The sequence below is a fragment of the Malus domestica genome, chromosome 09 (genome assembly GCF_042453785.1).
Source record: "Malus domestica chromosome 09, GDT2T_hap1".
NCBI lineage: Eukaryota > Viridiplantae > Streptophyta > Magnoliopsida > Rosales > Rosaceae > Malus > Malus domestica.
Window position 1 is genome coordinate 31,827,078 of NC_091669.1, and position 20,185 is coordinate 31,847,262.

General features: G+C 36.0%; 1 protein-coding gene across 2 annotated transcripts; it reads left to right on the forward strand.

The window, feature by feature from the left end:
- The first annotated feature begins 13,506 nt into the window (after window positions 1-13,506).
- LOC103444159 (uncharacterized) lies at window positions 13,507-18,980 on the forward strand. 2 transcript variants are annotated; one of them, XM_070804564.1, is made up of 8 exons: window positions 13,553-13,995; window positions 14,210-14,335; window positions 15,011-15,126; window positions 15,157-15,238; window positions 17,427-17,523; window positions 17,754-17,857; window positions 18,008-18,059; window positions 18,382-18,980. In XM_070804564.1, the coding sequence occupies exons 1-8, from the start codon at window positions 13,781-13,783 to the stop codon at window positions 18,583-18,585; spliced, it is 996 nt and encodes a 331-aa protein (XP_070660665.1). In that variant the 5' UTR covers window positions 13,553-13,780; the 3' UTR covers window positions 18,586-18,980. The 2 variants fall into 2 exon arrangements, with proteins under 2 accessions (XP_028964400.2, XP_070660665.1); XM_029108567.2 differs by having other exon boundaries at window positions 13,507-13,995; window positions 15,011-15,238.
- The last annotated feature ends 1,205 nt before the right edge of the window (window positions 18,981-20,185 follow it).

Sequence of the window (20,185 nt, forward strand, 5' to 3'; positions counted from 1 at the left end):
TCTGCTTTGTTGAGCACCAGGAGATTGTTGTATCTCCATTAGTGAACACATATCCAGTTTGTGAGTGGGGCTTTATGCGGATCAAAGAGAAAACCAGCATCTGCATATCTAACAAGAATCTGGTCATTTGTGGATTTCTCTTAGTAGAAGAGGTCCATGTCTGTTGTCCCATGAAGGTATCGTAAAACATCTTTGACTCCCTTCCAATGACGAATTGTTGGAGCATAGCTATACCTTACTAACATGTTGACTAAAAAAGCTATATCTTGTCTAATACATTGTGCTAAATACAAAGCACTCAAATATGGTACTTCTGGACCAATGACCATTTCATCATTTTTTTTAGAAGGAATGGATCTTTCTTAATGTCCAAAGAACGAACGATGATTGGCGTGCTGAGTGGATAAGCTTTATCCATGCCAAATTGCTTTAGGATTTTTTCAATGTAAGCTGATTGATGGACCAAAATTCCATTAGCACAATGCTCAATCTGTAGGTCGAGTCAATATTTTGTTTTCCCAAGGTCTTTTATTTCAAATTCGCTTTTCAGATATTCAGAAGTTTTGTTGAACTCTTTAGGGGTTCCAACTAGGTTCATATCATCAACATATACTGTCACTATAGCAAATCCAAAATTTGATTTCTTAATGAACACACAAGGGCAAATGACATTGTTGGTATATCCTTTTTTGATTAAATACTCACTGAGACGATTGTATCACATTCGTCCAGATTGCTTCAACCTATACAATAATCGCCTTAATTTGATTGAGAGCATACCTCGTGGTTTGTTAGTCGTTTCAGGCAACTTAAGTTCTTTTGGGACCTTCATATATATATATATATATATATATATATATTAGTATCTAATTCTCTATATAAATACGCGGTAATGACATCCATAAGTCGCATGTCAAGTTTTTCTGAAACCACCAAACTTATTAAGTAACGAAACACAATTGCGTCAATTACAGGAGAATATGTCTCATCATAATCAATTCCATGTCTTTGTGAAAAACCTTATGCAACGAGTTGTGCTTTATATCTTGCAATCTTATTTTTCTCATTGCGTTTTCTTGTGAATACTCACTTGTAAACCACGGGGTTTACACCAGGCACGGTTTGGACTACCAGTCCAAAAACACTTTGTCTTTCCAATGAATTTAATTCTGCCTGGATTGAATATTTCCACTTAGGCCAATCTTGTCTATATTTGCATTCATCAACAGAGCGGGACTCAATATCATCGCTTAATATGATTTCAGTGGCTACTACGAATGCGAACATGTCGTCGATGATTATTTCATTTTGATCCCACAATTCCTTAATACATGCATAATTTATGGAGATTTCTTTACTTTCATGTACTTCTGTCTCTTCAGGGACATGTGTCTCATCAATGACATTTTCTTTTTCTGAAAGTGTCGAATCATGAATTGTGGATCTGTCATTCATTTTCTTTTCTTGAATGATTTCATTTGGATTTAGTTGTGCCCTTATCTTTCTCTTTCGAAAGGCTAAATCTTTTGAACCTGGGGGTCTACCACGCTTCAGGTGTGCACTGAATGAATCATTCACTGCCACCTTATTTTGTCCAACGGGAACATCAATTCTTGCAGGCACATTTGTAGCTGGTATATGTGATTTTGTCACTTTTGAAGCATCATTAAATGTCTTTGGCATTTGATTAGCAATACTTTGAAGATGAATGAATTTTTTCACTTCATTTTCACATTGAGTGTTTTGTGGATCAAAATGAGATAAGGTTGGTACAACCCATGTCAGCTCTTGCCGTTTTTCTGGAACGGTCTTTTCTCCCCCTAACAATGGGATGACTGTTTCATCAAAGTCACAATCCGCAAAACAAGTTGTAAACATATCACCTATCAAGGGTTCCAAATATCTAATGATATATGGTGAATCAAAACCTATATAAATTCCCAGTCTGCGTTGAGGTCCCATTTTAGTGTGTTGTGGCGGTGCAATAGGCACATAAATAACACAACCAAAGACTCGTAAATATGAAATGTTTGGCTGATAATCAAACATGAGTTGTAATGGTGAGTATTGGTGGTTGGCTATAAGTTTCAATCGAACCAATGATGCAACATGTAAGATGGTATGTCCCCATGCAAAAACTGGCAATTTTGTTTTCGTGGGCAAAGTACGAGCTATTAATTGAATCCGCTTGATAAATGCTTATGCTAAACCATTTTGGGTATGAACATGAGGAAAAAAGTGTTCAACATTAATATCTAGTGTCATGCAGTAATCATCAAAGGTTTGAGATGTAAATTCACTAGCGTTATAAAGTCGGATTGACTTGATAGGTTAATCTGAGAACTGTGCTTGCAACTTAATTATCTGAGCAAGAAGTCTCACAAAAGCTACATTTCGAATAGACAAGAGGCAAACATGTGACCATCGGGTAGATGCATCAACCAAAATCATAAAATATTAAAATGGTCCACAAGGTGGTTGAATAAGCCCACAAATATCCCCTTGAATTCTTTGCAAAAATGATGGGGATTCAACATCAATCTTTAGTTGTGATGGTCTAATCACCAACTTCCCTTGAGAACAAGCCTTGCAAGGGTTATTATTTGAGATAGCAATGTATCTGCTTAATAATGGATGTCCATTAAAGTTGGTAATGATTATATGGATCATGGAGGATCCTGGATAACCCAGACGGACATGCCAAAACATGTAAATTTTTTAATCAATGAACTTCTGTTTCATGACAGTATATGCTTCAATTGTCTTTATGTATGTATAATACAATCCACTCGATAAACCACGCAATTTCTCCAATGTACGCTTCTGGGTATCATTAGAGGTAATACATAGATATTCCACATTTTATGCACTTTTCGTTTCAATGTGGTATCCATTTAACCGTATGTCTTTAAAACTCAACAAATTTTTAGTAAATCGAGTAACGTACAACACTTTTTGTATGGACAATATTATTCCATTTGGTAACATGATCTAGGCTTTCCCTGAGCCTTCAATTACATCTGATTGGCTTGATATTGTTGTTAGCTTTACTTTTGTAAGCATCAAGCTTGAGAAATATTTTCGATCTTGAAGTTTTGTATGCGTGGTCATGCTGTCTGCAAGACAAATATCTCTGTCATTGCTTTTGTTTTGAGAATAACCATAGTTTTTATCCTTACTCTCTGAGTAAGGGAATCACAGTTAAAAACAGTTTATTCATAATAAAAGGAAATTGAAATGCCACTTTTATTGAATTGAAATGTGAGCTTTAAACTACTAGTTCAGAATAATAAGAGTACATCAAATAGAAATGATTCAATCCGACCGATACACTTCATTCCCTCTTTCCACAATGAAGTCTGAGACATCCATATGGGTTGTGTTCAATTGCCCTAATAAATCGAACACTGGATCATGTATATCCATTGGTTTAGCCTAGTCGAGAAAATTGGTTTCAACACCCTTCTTCTTGAGGAAGGCTTGATACAGGTCCACCAGATGTTTAGGGGGTGCGACAGGTACACGTCCAGTGCCCATTGCCACCACACATATGGCAAACTCTTTCAGGAATTCTAGGAGTGTTATTCATATGAGCTTTTCCTTTGTGGCGATTTACATTTTTGAAGCTCGGGCCTAAATGCCTTGGAATCTGGTTGTGAAACTAGACACCATAATTTTTACCTTTCTCGTTCCACCGGCCTCACTTGTGGCCACGTCCTCGTTGGTAATTATTGCCACGAGAGGATGTGGTGTTCACTTCAAGGGAAGCATCATTCACTTCTGGGAATGGTGCCGATCCAATAGGTCGAGACTGATGATTCTTTATTAGAAGCTCATTGTTTTGTTCGACCATAATGAGCACATATATCAGCTAGTTGTACTCAGTAAAGCCTCATTTTCTATACTACTGCTGCTGCTACAGGAGCACGTTGGAGGCATGAAAAGTGCTGAAAGTCTTTTCTAGCATATCTTCCTCAGTGATGGTTTCCCTATAAAGCTTCATCTTGGAGCTAATTCTGAACATTGCAGAATTGTACTCAACCACCAACTTAAAATCCTGAATCCTTAAGTGTGTTCGCTCATAACGAGCTATTGGAAGAATCACCGTTTTCTAGTGATTGTATCTATTTCTCAGTGCCTTCCAGAGGGCTAATGGATCCTCAATCGTTAGGGACTCGCTCTTCAGTAATTCGTCAAGGTGGCAACGAATAAAAATCATGGCATTCGCACGATCTTGAGAGGATTCACTATTTTCCTCCTTGATGGTTTCTCCGAGATGCCTCCAGATGGATCTTGGTATCCACTACCCAAGTAAGGTAGTTCTTCCCAGTAATGTCCAGAGCAACAAAATCAAGCTTTGCCAAGTTCATCATTTTCTTTTCTAAAAGAAAAATGAGATGTGTAAGAACTTGCAATAATGTGTATTCTAGAGGAATGTAGTATTAGAACTTTTGATTCTTACAAATTTTTCATTTTGATCTTCAGGCCAAAATGATAAACACTCGAAACTTCAGGCTTGAGACTTACATGATTAATGAGGAGGGCAATTGTACCGCACCACTCTCATTGAAACATAATAGCATAGGATGAACAATTATACCGCACCACTCAAGCAGCAAGAAATTTAAATATGCAGAGCAGGGTGGGCGATTATACCGCACCACCTAAAATTGTAGTAAAATTAAATCTGTAGTTCAAGATGGGCGACGATACTGCACCATCTTCAATCACAGTAAAATTAACATAAAAAAACAATGAGTTAGTAATTAGGAGCTACACCAAACAAGAAATCAAATATATAAGTAATTGTTATGTTGAGAACTAGAAGCAAGCATGATGCTAGCAATTCTTTGCGATGGTACATTAAGCAGATGAGGCAGAGGAGGAAGAAGAATAGGAAAATCCTTGGAGGAAGCATTTTTCGGTGAAGGGAGATGAGAATTGGTTGAGGTTAGAGAGTTATGCTAATAACGTATTATAAAGAGGCAAAAGTTAAAGAGATAACCTTTGCTAGGGATAGAAGCGAAACAGGTGTAAAATATCACACTGTTTAGTTTTGTAACACAAAATGATTGCAGGTAAAAAGAGGAAGGAATGGATACTGATATTATTATTTTCAGTTCTTTTCTTTCGCAGTGTTGTGTGTATTGTTATCACACGGAGTACTCTTTATATAGAGCAACACATGTGACTAACCAAACAGACAAAATGATTACACTTTTGAAAGCACCACACAACAATTATTCCCTAATATTCCCAAATCTCCTTCACATATAATCAATGAATGAGATTATCAAAAGTAAATAAGTTACTCTTTTTTATTGGATGGGATGGTCATTTTAAGTTTGTAATGTTTATTTTATATGAATTTTAGGATTGTTTCTTGTGTGATGATTGGTACCTCATCTTCTGGAGCATCTAATGCAATGTCGTTCTTCTCCCAAATTGAAAATGTGTTGAAGTGTAACTCGAAAGATGTGGGATGTGAATATGGGATCTTGGCAAATACTACAAACTCAGATAAGGTGAAATTTAAATTGTATAACAAAATCATTAGTGGTGGAGTACATATATTAAAACAACACGTAGCCAACATAAGAGGAAATGTAGCGACGTGCACAAAGTCTTTGGATGAAGATAAAGCCAAATGTAGAGCCGCGTTAGAAGAAGAAGAAGAAGAAGAAGAAGAAGACATTGAAGTGGTTGGGTCAAGAAAAAGGTCTCGCACTTTTGGACCTATGGATAGGTTTGCATCCGTCATCAATCTTGATTTTTCAAATGAGGGAAGCAAGAAGTCTCGGCAGCAAAACATCCATGATGCAATTTGGAAGGAAATAACACATCAAGTGGATCAATATGTGGCTCGATGGGTGTACGAAGCCGATATTCCTTTCCATACTATTGATAATGATAGCTTCAAGCGTGTGATGGAAGTAGTGAGTGCGCAAACATGATAATGCTTCTAACAATATAGCAACGGCAAACATGATGAAGAAAAAGAGGCCGAATATGTTTTTGACATCATATGCGACTCATACTTTGAATCTCATGCTTCAAGGGATTGGTAATCTCCCTAGGTTCAAATGAGTTATTGACAAGGCAAAGGCTTTCACTATCTTCATTTATACACATCATAAAACTTTGGCATTGATTAGGAAGCACACCAAAAAAAGAGACAATAAGGTCCAGAGTCACTAGATTTGCAACTTATTTCCTCACATTGCAAAGGCTTAATGGATAAGAAAAAAGGCTTTGAAGGTTATGGTTGCTAGTGATGAATGGGAACAATGCAAACATGTCAAGACTACAATGGGAAAAGCGGCATATGCTACCGTAGTGAGTGCGCATTTTTGGAATGGGGTCTCACTTTGCTTAAAAGTGTTTGAACCTTTATTCAAGATACTTCGAATTGTGGATGAGGATAAGAAGCCATCAATGGGGTTTTTGTATGGAGAGCTACAAAAAAGCAAAAATGGAGATTAAAGAGACATTCAAGAACAATGAGGCCAACTATCAACCAATTCTTCAAATTATTGATGAAAAAGCTCGTGAGCGGCTTGATAGTCCATTGCATTTGGCGGGCTACCTCTTGAACACTTATTACTTCTTCAAAGATCAAAGCATACAACATGATCCAATTATCATGGAGGGGATTTTTACTTGTCTAGAGAAGTTCTTCCCCGATAACTATGCTATTTAAAACCAAGTGATAAATGTTGAGATGCACAAGTATAAGGTAAAACAAGGTGGATTTTGAAGATATTTGGCCAAAATTGGATGTGTTGAGAATGATGAAAACTATAATCCGGGTATGAATATTCACATATGCTTATATTTTATTTATTAAATTTGAGTTTACTACTTATTTTTCATTATTGATTATGTGTTTTTTTTTCTTCGTTAGTTGCATGGTGGTATAATTATGAAAATGGTGTGCCTAATTTGCAAAGGATGACTATAAAGATTCTCTCATTAACTACAAGTTCATCCGATTGTGAAAGAAATTGGAGTTCTTTTGAAGGCATACATACAAAGAAAAAGAATAGACTAGATACAACAAGGTTAAATAATTTAGTCTATATCCAATTTAATGCAAGGATTATGAACAAGAAGAAAACAGAGAAGAAGAAGAAAGTGGACATACTACTTGCAAGTGAAGCTAGTATGGCTCAAGGATGGATTGTGGAAGGTGGTGATGAAGAACTTAAGCTTGGTTCGGGAATTTGAGAGGCATCGGAGGTAAGTAGTTCCCTAGAGCCTAGGGGGAGTTCTAAAAATGTTGAAGTAAGAGAACTTCATGAAGAAGATTTTATATAGGATAAGGACACAGAAGAAAAGGAAGGAGATGATGAAGAAGTTGAGTTTGAGTCCGACACGGATAGAGTATTGGAGGGATATGGTGAAGAAGAGTTTGATGCCTAGTAACTTTCGTAGCTCGATTTTCTTTTCTGTCAGTGTCTAATTTTGAGAAAACTCATTCATTTAGATAAATACCTAGTATTAATTAAACTTAAGTTGTGGTTCACTTGGATAGTTTATTCAATAGTTCTAGATGTCAATAGGTTTAAGGTATGACGCGAAACATAGTTGTATTGTCACAAGGCTCTTGTTGATGTTGTCTTGTTATAGGTTGTATCCTAAGCAGAATGTTTGGCCACTCCTCAACATATGTTGATTTTCATTTATGATTTCGTTCTTACGTTGGGTGACTTTGCCAGTTTGTACTTAATTGCATACATATAATTTCTGCCACTTTCACAAGCGTTAGGTAAATGCTAGAGAAACCTAAATGGAAACGATGCTATATATTAATTTGTATATTTGTTGACATGCATACATGGGCTTTGCCGTTTTCTTTCTTGCACTTAAATATTATTTAACTTAAAACATTTAGAAAGTAAATGGGATACCCAGATAAGATTGGAAATCACATTTCAGTGGTTGCTAGCACTACCTTATTCTCAAGTATATTATAGCCTATAGGATTATTAATTACTTCATTTGTTGAAAGAAATATTTCTGTTGTACATTTTCTACCTGTTTTACATACGGGTATAGGTACTGGTTGCCTTGTTGGTAAAGCAATTCACTTTTGAGTTTTGATATTGTAAAGCACACCTTGTAATGAATTACCATTTACAGTTTGCACTGGAATTGTTTTCAGAAACTTTCTTGTGTTTGAGCTACATAACATATAATTGCTCGTTTCATTTCTCTGATCTTCAGCTGTGAAATCAGGTTGTAAATTTTTATGTCTTCTTTTCATTTACAGATGAAAGGAGAATGAAAATAGTAAAGATGGGTGGTGCACTGGTGCTCAAGAGCTCGTGAATATGTTGGGGGCCGCTGAAGATGATAGCATAAGGAATAAGGCTTTGAATACTCTTACCGCTTTATCACCCTCATGTCCAGACATTTTCATTCACAGTTGGTACTACATGCGCCTATGTTTATACCTTGAAATTTTGTTAATTTTATAGAATAGGTGTGTATCAACTTAAATTCCGGGATGCTAAAGATAAGTATCTTACATTACTACATTTCCTTATTTTCCTCCTATTTTGCATTTTATGTGGTTTTAAATTATGAGCTTGTTGTATATGTATCATCCTACAATACTCCTCACTATGGTTATATGGCATATATGCTTAATGTATTTTTAAATTTTGGACTTGTTGGATACTCTTTTTGCATTTTGTCGATCTTTTATTATCTTATCCATGAATTTCATACAATTATATTTTTTTTGTAAGTGTTAATATGCTCTTATTTATAAGATATACAAGAAATTTACCTAAATCCGCCTAGGCCGCCTAGACCCCTGCCTAGCGCCTAGGCGCCTAGGCGCTAGGCGCTATCCCGACTAGCGCCTAGCGTTTTTTAGGATCTTGACAAAAAGATGGACTCCATGATATTCTTGCTAAGTTTTTTTAGTCAACCGAGTAATTGGATTGATTTGAATCTCTACATAGACCATGCATCCCAAGCATTATCCATTGTTGATTATTTAATTATCCTTTGGATAGGGATTTTATTTGTTAGTCAGAAAATAAGGATTGATCTTGCTGATTTTTTGCACCCTACACACACAAGAACAAAAAAAAAAAAAAAATTCTAGAATGGGATTGCATGCAGAGATTGGCAATGATCCTTCTTATTATCCAAGGATATTCTAGTTTTGGTGACTTTGGTTAGGATGGCATTATTATGCAAAGATTGGTGATGTGATCACAGCTAAATGCTGGTCAAAGATGAAATATAAAAAGACATGGAATAATGGTCAAAGGTAGTAATGCAATTGAATTGTAATTTGCTTTATCATTGCATGATGCATTTGGACAAACAACATGAATAAGGGAGTCCCCTGATTGGAATAGGAAGCATGACTTAAGACACTATCACATGGTCCTTCATTGAATCAACGTGAAAATATATGACATTATCAGGATGAGCTTTGTCATTTGCTCATCAAGCAAATTCAAATATTTCACTACTATAAATGTTGAACGATGTGCAACAAGAAGAGCCTTTTTAACCAAAAAAAAAAAAAAAAAAACAACTCAAACACTTTGGGGTATGCTATCCACACACCCCTTTTTACTTCTCACACACCCCTTATTAATTTCTGTCCGTTGATCTTCTTCAATTCATCTGATCCGACGGCCAAAAACCAAAAAGGTGTGGGAGAAGTAAAAAGGGGTGTGTGAATATCACACCCCAACACTTTACGCGAAACCTCACTTTACACAAAACATTCTCATGCCCCTAAAAATTTACTAAGGGCCCATTTACGTAACTGTAATCAGAATCAAAAGGCAGAATTGATTTTCGATTACGAGATATCCTGATGTTTGCCCAATATTGGGGAATCAAAAACATTGTGGGACCAACCCGAATTATGGAATCAAATTCCAAAATTTGGAGGAATTAGATTACCTAAATTTATGTGGTATTTTGTTTATGGGTTGTTAGGAATCCATAATGGATTTTTGCTCGTTATATTATCCTCCTTATCTCAGATATTACAAGATTGCCATTCACATCTTCATCTCTCTTCTCCTCACGACCATTCAACCATCTAAGGCACACTTTAACCTGACCACCCCCAACCCAGCCCAGACCACCATTTGTCTTCCAATATCAATTTCTCGAGCTTTCACTATCTTTGACTTTACCAAATTAGGATTTTCAATCTCAGTAATCCCTAGAATCCCCTTCTTTTTCTCATCTTGTCCTTTAGATTCATCTCTAAACTCTTGTTTGGTACTTGTTACAAAATTTACTTCAACTTCACCATGTTTAGCTTCTCATTTCGAAAAAAGTTTGAGGACAGCTAGGGATGCCATGACACACCCCGACCCACAATGTTCACCTGGACTTCGAATCGAGTTGTGTTGGCCGACACCCGGAAAGTGACGAAGTCATAAAGTGTCTAAATATAAGAGTGTGCATGTGAGCAGGATTGAACCCAATTCACATGTCATCTAGAGCATAAGTAAAGTATAGTAGAGATAGGGTAAGAATTATACCGTCGAAGGTAATCTTCAATACCGGGATTTGCTAAGAATATTCGTTGATATGAAGCTACTAAAAACTAGATGGGCAATATAAACAAGGTGAGTGGGCCTAAAAATACAGCTTTGTAAAAACCTTTTCAAAACCATAATAACTCATCACCGTAAAACAAATATAGTTTCCAAAATATGCATACTACGTATAGTATGAAAATATTTACCGTAGTCTACAATATCTCATGTATTTAATATGTCACAATATTTCGTGAATAAACCCTTAACGTCCAATAATCACATAATCTCACATAACAAACATATCAAATTTAGTGCTTATCGACATATGCTGACACGAGTTCATGTAGAGATATTCTGCCATGAATGGGTCTGGGTGCAATAATGATTTACACTCCAGTACTACAATCACGTGAAGACTTGCGTTATACGCATCACATACGAGTCCTAATTGCCTATAGCGATCTAGGACAGGATTGACACCTACAATGGATCCAAAGTGAGCGTGCAGTGCAATATGAACATACACGTGAAGCCTAACCTTAGCCCAGGTGAGTACTAACATCAGTGTAGTACAAGATGAGCAGATAGCCTAAATATGATCATGTCACAATAATTCAATATTTCTAGTTATAAATATAATTACGGCATCCATGTATAGTATGCTTACCTGTGCATCCCGTAGGATGATAATGATTCCCTAATTCTCATTATTACAACATTTCTTATAAATGCTAATTTAATTATGGCATCACATAAAAAATTTGTTATTAGATGTATATATGGAAACTAAACAAATATTGCACTATATAAAAGAAAAGAGCCACTCACATATACTTGCAATGTCACATCCTTTCGAGCTAAAAAAGCTGGAGTCTCCGTTAGTAATCGCACCTAAGCATAATATTGGGACCCGTTAGTAAAACTCAATTAAAATGATTAAATTTAGGAAAACGGAATGTGAATTTGAAATCAGGGCGTTGAAATATGTTAAGAAGGGTCTTGGGCAATTTTCATAAAAAGTCAACGGTCAACCTGAAATAGTCAACCATGCCTCCAAGGCGGTCAACTACGTTAAAACTTTGAAATTTCATTAAATGGATGTAAAAAACAGACTTGGGGCGTCGAAATTAGCCTATAAGGGTTTCTGAGAAAATTTCTTAAAAGTCAACACAAGGAATATTTTGGAATATTCCAAAAAATATTCCAGAGAATATTCCAAGAATATTTCATATCCATTTTCGGAAATGGGCCAGATCGGGTCAACAGGCCAAAGGTTTGGCCCGAGTTTGGGCTTAAGCGTTTTTTTTTTTTGGGTACTAGGTCGGCACACTTGATGCACTCTTATATTTAGGTACTTTTAAGTTTAAATTTATTCACATTTTCAACCTCATTACATTTTATGGCTTCGTCACCTTTCGGATGTCATCCAGCATAATTCGATTCGGAATTCATGTGGACATTCCGGATGGGAGTGTGTCATGCCAGCAAGAAGATCTTCGAGAGTGGAGAGTTGGCTATGGGCAGTGGACTTGCTGAACTTTCCCTTTTCCCATCGTTTGAATCCAAAATGAAGACGAAACGACATTGGAAAATTCTTGTTCAAGAATTTGGTAAAAAAATAATTGGAAATTTTGGTGGATTATGGTGTTGATTTGGGGGGCAGGGTTTGATAAAATTTGACTGCGAAAAACTCTAGTCGAGTCATCCCTTTTTGATATGTGAGTTGCATGTTTAATCTATTTACAATAATTCTATTTTAACTCTTCACTTTAACTAAACAAATAAAAATAACTAATTGAAATGTTATTAAAAATAAATACAGGGATATAATAAAACAAAAAACAACAGGGGTATTTTTGTAATCATATTAAATCACATTCGAATTCAGATGAATTAATAAACAACTTATATGAACTCAATTCACTTCTTCTTCAATTCCAGAACATTTAAGTAAACAGTTTCAACATGAATCAGATTATGACTCTTCCTCATTCCAACTCCTCAAGTTAATTCATCCTCAATCATATTCCTCCTAGTTTGATTATAGTTATGTAAACGAGCCAGAACTATCATAACCCTTTTGCCACACATCTTCTATTTGAATTAACATAACTAGAATCGTAGAATTAGGCGACCTAGGAACATCTTCAGTTTAGACTAATAACGGTGCTTCTATTTCGGTTGATTACATATCCAAGTCTTTGTTAGTGAGGAGTCATTGATTCTCTTGCTGAATGAGGTCACTTTATTAGCTTTCTTGGCGAAAGAAGGTGTTACTCATGTTACTCAATGTTCAACACATTAAAAGTCGAATCTTTTATTGAAGTTCACAATAAATGCAATTTGCTTTCATGTTCCAGAACCTTAGGCCCAGAGTGTTCCTTCATTGGTCGTAATCACTTAGTGTAGAAATCAGTAGCACGCTCAACACCATACCACCACATGTATTCTACTCACCTGTCCAAGCTCGGTCACGAGTTGGCATGTCTGCATTCACAAGAAGGACGTAGTTAACTCGATAGTTGCTCAACCTACGCCTTGTAATTTTTAGGGTCAACACATATGTATCAAAGTTATGCCCTTGTAACCAATTTCTTTGTAAATTGTAATGTTGGGTAAACTGTTATTGTAAATAGATGAATTATATGTTATCGTAAGTTTGAAATGTAGGTCCAAACATCGAAAGATATTCTGCAGTAGTGGTGCAGCAACATTGGGGCTTTGTGGGTTTCTTGACAGCTGAGTGGAAGATGAGCATGCACCTCAAAAATCCACGAGGAAATACAAATCCCTCACAACAATTCACAACTAGAAAGCGCGTGAGAATTATTAAGGGAGATTTTGTATAAGAATTATTTGGCAGATATCAAGTTTGTCCAAAGTCGAACTTAAAACTAATAAATGTTAAAGGGCTATGTTTAGCTCTTTGATTGAAGTAGTGTATGAATATGGTCCAACATTTCATTAAAAATATAAATTTTTACAGAACTATAAATTTAAACGCGCCTATGTTTAGTCTGTTTGGTTGGGGATGGACTAATAGCTAGACTTAACCGAATCTAGAGGGTGCACTGGTCCAATTTTAGGTTGTCCAAATCCAAGATCCAAAACCCAAATTTCAAAAAAGTCCACTACTCCAGTAGCACTCCACGTTTGATAACGTCGATTCGACGAATCCTCACTATTCTATCAGTCAGCCAGTCCATCTCTCTCCTCCTCCTTCCCTCAAACATCCAATAGTTTGTTCAGCGATGGCAGGATTCCGGTTGGGGCCAGATGACTCGGAGGTATCACAGCAGAGCCGAGCAGCACCGCCTGATCTCGTCTCCGACGACGACCGCTCCATCGCCGCCGACTCATGGTCCATCAAGAGTGACTACGGAAGCACTCTCGACGACGACCAGCGCCACGCCGACGCTGCCGAGGACCTTTCTGCTGCTAACCTTCGCGCCCCCTCCGAGTACAGGTTTGCTTCCCCTTCACTTCCTGTTTGGTTTCCAGGAAAATCTTTGTAAATGAAATATTAACTAATTAATTAATTAGTGCAAAATTAAGTTATTAAGACTAAGTTTTTGCATAGCTTGTTGTATTTATGCTTTTGCAATTCTGAATTTAGAGGAAGAATTCATAGGCTATTAGTTTAGGAAGAAAATTTTCTTTTGATATGGTGGTATTTGCAGTTCTGACAAGGAGGAACCAGATGCTGAAGGAGTGACATCAATGCTAGGTCTTCAGAGTTACTGGGATGCTGCATATGCCGATGAGTTGGCGAATTTTCGGGAACATGGTCATACCGGTGAAGTTTGGTAAGCTTTTCGCAACCGTGCAAATTAACTTGTTATTCATTTGTTGTGGCTTTGGGGCACAGCAGAAAACAGCCAAGTGCTAACATCAAAGAAATGTCCCGAAATATCCAGAATCGAAGAAAAATCTTGAAGGGCGAGCGAGAGATTATAGAGAGAAAGCTTTAGTATTGTCCGAGAAATTAAAACGAATCTGATAAACTCTGGTATTACAGAGGAATTATTATTAGCTTATATATTTAAGCTAACTGAAGCTAACTAGCTAACAACCACAATACCAAAACTGTTAAAAATTATCTAAACACTGTCATGTGAAGATCACATGAGTTAATTTTTAGTAACATACTAATTAGCTATATGATATGCATTTACTGCTACTTTCAAAGAGCCTTAGGAAAATGATATTCAAAATAGTGAGGGGAGATTGAAGAAAAAGGTGTTAACAAGATTGATATCCTTTACATATCAACTATATAAAATGAAAAGGAGTCAATGTTAAAATATTATCGGCTGTGCAAATCAATTTTGTCGTGATTTACCAGAGTTTGTTAACCTTTAATCCTTACTTTTATAATTCCACATTAGTGAGGGATTCGTATTTAGTTTCCCTTTGTGTTAAAGTGAGTAGGTACTGTAAGATGTGGAGCGTTTGATGGTTTCAGCCCTCTGTTTCTGCAGGTTTGGAGCTAATGTCATGGAAGTTGTCTCCTCTTGGACCAAAAGCTTATGCATTGATATTTCTCAAGGTCGCACACCAAATCATGATAATAATAAGTCTGATCCTGTGGAACAAGGTAATAATAAGTCTGATCCTGTGGAACAAGGTGATAAGTATCTTTCAGGCTGGAGTGTACTTGACATCGGGACTGGCAATGGATTGCTTCTTCAAGCACTTTCCAAGCAGGGGTATTCTTTTGTTCTTCAACTTTATCTGGTATTCTGTGCTGAATTAGATTGAAATTCCTGTATGGAAGCAAATAAAATGCAAACTAGGTGAATCATATGTCAGATTGGAATGTTAGATTGGAGACCATAAGGCTTCCGCAGGTCTCATTTTAAGGTCAACAAGTTGCCCATAGATGAGAGTCTCAGTATTTATACGCTACTTGGTTAAAGTGAACTGTGCATTTAGATTTAATAGAATGATGTGGCAGTGAAGAAAGTGAACCATCTAAGATAAATCGGTAACAAATTTGATGGAAGTGTATATGTGCTTAAATATTTATTTGCAGTGTATAATAAGTTTTCGGATCTAAATGTAGAAACTTGAATGATCAGGAGGAGGAGCTAACAGAGTCATTGGCTGTCTTATAGAACAATTTATTGTTCTCATTACTCTAGCTTCTTGTGTTGCATTATTCTTTGAGAGGTTTAAGTGTTTTTATGGAAAAAGATGGGCATGGTGCTAGGGAGATGTGCTGTCATGGAATCGAAATCTTATAGATGGTATGGATATTAAAGAATAGAAGTGTTTTTTAATTTTGAGGGAGCAAGGGAATGAAGAGGTGGATCTTCTCGGCAGTAGGAGGTCATTTTTGGGCTCTTTTTGGGTGTCAGTACGACGGTATTTCCAGAATTTGGGAATAGTTCTTTTTGAGCTATATTGTATTGCTGGAACTCTACTGTACAGTAGTTTTTTTATTGGTCCTCTTTGCTTCTTAGCTACATTTTGCAGTCTTTGTTGAATTGTTTAGCTAGCATCTTGTAGCTAGTTCAGTTGACAACTAGGTCCTCTCTATTGTTCGGTTCTTTTTAATGATATTATGTTCCTGTTACTTAGAAGAAAAGAGTAATCGGTTCTGTGGCTTAGTCTTGAAGAGCATGCAATGAGTGATGCACCAAAAAAAAAAGTTCCACTTATTTTAGGATACATGCAGGATTAAAAACTACTTATGTTTAAATGAACTTTAATTATAATTATTTAGTAGGAAATTTGTTGTATGCCAATAAATAATTTCATATTTTCAGTTATGGTCAATGGACATTTCATTTTCTAACATAGGTTACTAGAAACAATTTTCCTCTTCAACTAAGATCAATAATTACAAGTTTCATTTCCAGCTCAATTCCACTTGCTAAAATGTCTCTTAATTGACCTCTCATTAAAAGCACAAAATATTGACAGACTCAATCTTTGAATTGAAAATATGTTGTGACCTCAATCTAATTACCCCTTAATTTATTCAGAACGATTTAGGTTAGGGTTTAAATTAATAGGTTAATAATGAACTTGATTTTATTAATATAATTATTATTCTTGTTATTGACTTCTGATTATGCTAGTTATTTTATTATTATGAGATTGCATGTATTACATGGGCCTTATTGTTATAATGTTTTAGACTTTCTTATCATACTCCAGTCCTTGATAATTGAATCAACACTGCTATCAAGTTTTTCTAACCTACATACTTTCAAGTGCAATCACTGTCACCACTGCACATACGACACATTTGCCGCTGTTAGATGATGCTTCCTTTACCCTTATGGTTGGGTATTTCACTATTTTGTTATGTTTCATCCTCCAAGAATCAATCCTGTCTTGAAGAGGGCATGATTTGTTGGAAATGTATATTTAACCTTTTTATTTGTGTTCAACACGTTTGTGCTAAAACCTAACGGACTGGCTAAAGTCAATGAAAATTTTTAGAAGGACCTTCCAATATTTAATCTAGAAATCTCAAAAACTTTCTTTCTTCAATTTTTTTAATAAAAAATAATTAATTATTCTATAAGGACTCCTCTTCAGCCAACCTGCTTCAATTGAAACTATTTTAGTTGCTGATGTCAATGTTATGGTTTGGCCTAGCCTAGGCCCTAGGATCATTCCTATGTAATTTATGTTTGTCTTTGGTCCCCAATTCACCCCAAAAGAATATCATTCCAAAAACTATGCTTGATGAATGTCCTTTTTTGTCCTTTGATTTATTTTTCCTTCCTTGTTGGATGGTTGTGAAGAAGGGCTGGGAGTGTTGTAAATAAAAATTCAGTCCATGATTTCATGAAATTTTAGTTAATGACTTGAATTCCGTTGTTTTTCTAAATTGTCACATCAGAGACCTTAATGAATGAAATTCTGGTGTTTTGGGTTCAGGTTTTCTGATTTAACAGGAACTGATTATAGTGAAGGAGCGATTGATCTCGCTCGCAGCCTTGCTGATCGTGATGGATTGCCAAACATTAATTTTTTGGTATGCCATTTCTTTTGGCAAATGTTTTCTGGTGTGTCTAGACTTTAGACAAAAAATATCAGATTATAACCTGCTGTCTTCAATTATCCTCTTGGACGTTTGTATATTTCTATTCAATGAAATTTCTCTTCTTACTTTAATGTCGTCTGAACCTAGCTCGTTATTAAACTATTTTTTTAATACATTCTCTCCCAATAATTTTAAATGAATTGTGTGCCACTATTTTTTAGGTTGATGATATTCTAGAGACCAAGTTGGACAGGCAGTTCAAACTAGTTGTGGACAAAGGAACCTTGGATTCCATTGGATTGCATCCAGACGGTTCTATCAAAAGGTAAAAGCCAGCATAGTCTGCAACTCTTTATCTATTTTCTGATTGATAATTCCTCCATGTCTGTATGAATGATTTGTTTAGCCTATTTAATCGCTTGTGGTTATCGAATAGAAGGAAACTAGAGTGTGAAATTGTGTTTTTGTTATACAGGGTAATGTATTGGGATTCCGTTTCAAAATTGGTGGCTCCTGGTGGATTAGTAGTAAGCATCTTCACTTTGGTTAATACTTGTTACTTAAAACTGCACTTACCTTCATTTAGGGCGTGCTTTCAAGTGCTAAAAGGAAGAGTATAGATAACGTATGTCGTTATGAACCATAGTGCTTCCTGCATGTTCACTTTGAAAGTGCTGTGGTTTTGTTTTCGGCCATGTGATATGAGAAGCACTTTTAATTATTTGAAATTGCTTATGGCACGTACCAGAATCATGCACTCTTTCTTTTCCCTTTAAATTTCTCTGTAAGAAGTTTTTGTTTCGTTCGATGCTACCTGATGTTTCATTGCTTTGGGGAACACCTTTGTAGGTGATCACATCATGTAACAACACAAAGGATGAATTGGTTCAAGAAGTGGAAAGTTTCAATCAAAGAAGTGTCATCCAGGAACACGAAACAAGCAGAGATCCTCCTAAGTTTCAATACCTTAGTCATGTCCGCACATATCCAACATTCGCGTTTGGTGGATCTGTTGGATCGCGCGTTGCCACTGTGGCATTTCTCCGGAACTGAATCACTAATCCTTGCGAGTTGTAGTTACGTTGCGCAATGAGAAAGCACATGTACTGACTTATGCAAGTTCTTTTGTTTGTTTTGAGAACCATGAAACACTCATTCATTTTAAGCTGTTTCTTCTGTCGGGGTTTCTGCGTGTTACGCAAAATTTATACAGAAAATGTACATTGTCGATCAAAGTCACAGTAAGATGGAAAGAAAGCTACGTGATGAGGCTGATCGCCCCTTAGAAGTGAAGTCTTATTTCAGACTCTTTGAACGGGGAGGAAGTGAAAAGAAATTTTAGAAGTTCCAATTTCGAGTAGAAAAGGTTGCTCTTCTTACTTTTCTGTCGTTGCTAGTTCCTGTAATGTATTTTGGTAGTTTACAAAGTGGGTTATTGTTTCCTCTAATCCTACTCGTCTTATAAAGTTGAGCTACTGGTTCTATACATATATATGATTTAACTCCTTGTTTTATTCACGATAACAATATTGATCTAAAGACATTTAAAAGAGCATTAAAGAATGGGGATGTGGAAAAGGCATAAAACGGTAAAGGTCAACCAAATGCTTGACGAAATGCCTTATTGAAAAAACTAGAAAAAGATTTTGGTATTGCGCGCGTTATTGTTGGGATACTACAGAAATAGAGTCCCGCATCCATCACTACTTAGTTGTGTCTATGATGAACTAACTTTTGTCTTCGTGCCTACTCATCACAGATGAGTCCGCATTAGATTTATTTTGTGGCACTTGATTTTTTTTTTTTTTGCACTCGTAATAATTTAATGTTAATCGTGATTAAGTCACCTAATATATCATGTACCCGCAGGATATGGAGGTGTGTTAGGGAAGGATGGCTTGAGGATAAGGAGTGGGATAGGAGAGGGAGGTGTTTGCGGCGGAAGGGAAGGAGAGGGAAGGTTCTGCTGGGCATCGGTTGGTGGTGTTGGGTTAACGAAAGGGGATAATGAAATTTTAGAAAAAAATTGAGAGTATAATGGAGAAGAAAATCCACTCTCTAATAACCTAAAAGTCAAATACCACCAAATTGCAAGTTCCCCAAGTTTTGAAGTTTTGGATTCTAAAATTTGTGTGGGTCCCATAAAATTTTGGATTCTCTTATATTTGGTAACATTAAGTATTCTGTAATCTAAGTTCAATTTCTTTTTTAATTCCAATTACTTTTACGTAAATGTGCCGTTAAAATGAATAAAAGTGATTTTGATGAAAACGTTTTTGAATTTCAAAAGCACTTGAAATGCATTTTGGAAGAAATATTAGTTCCATTCTTTTTACAGAAAGCATTTCAAGTGTTTTTATAAAATTCGCTAACATTTTTACTAAAAATATACAAAAAATAAATACTAAAGAACTTCAATATCACCTCCAACGTCACAATGTTTCATTTGTTGATAACTTCTCTCACTAAAACTACAGCTTGAGTTACCATCGGTGTAAATTATTACAGTTTTACCAATTACCACTGTCATTCAAGTACCCCAATAAATGAGATGTACTAAACTGGTGAAACAAACTACCGTAAAGTAAATGCGGTTTCCGAAAATTCGTTTTACCCGTACATGCCGCGGGCGCCCATCTAATAAAATTCACTA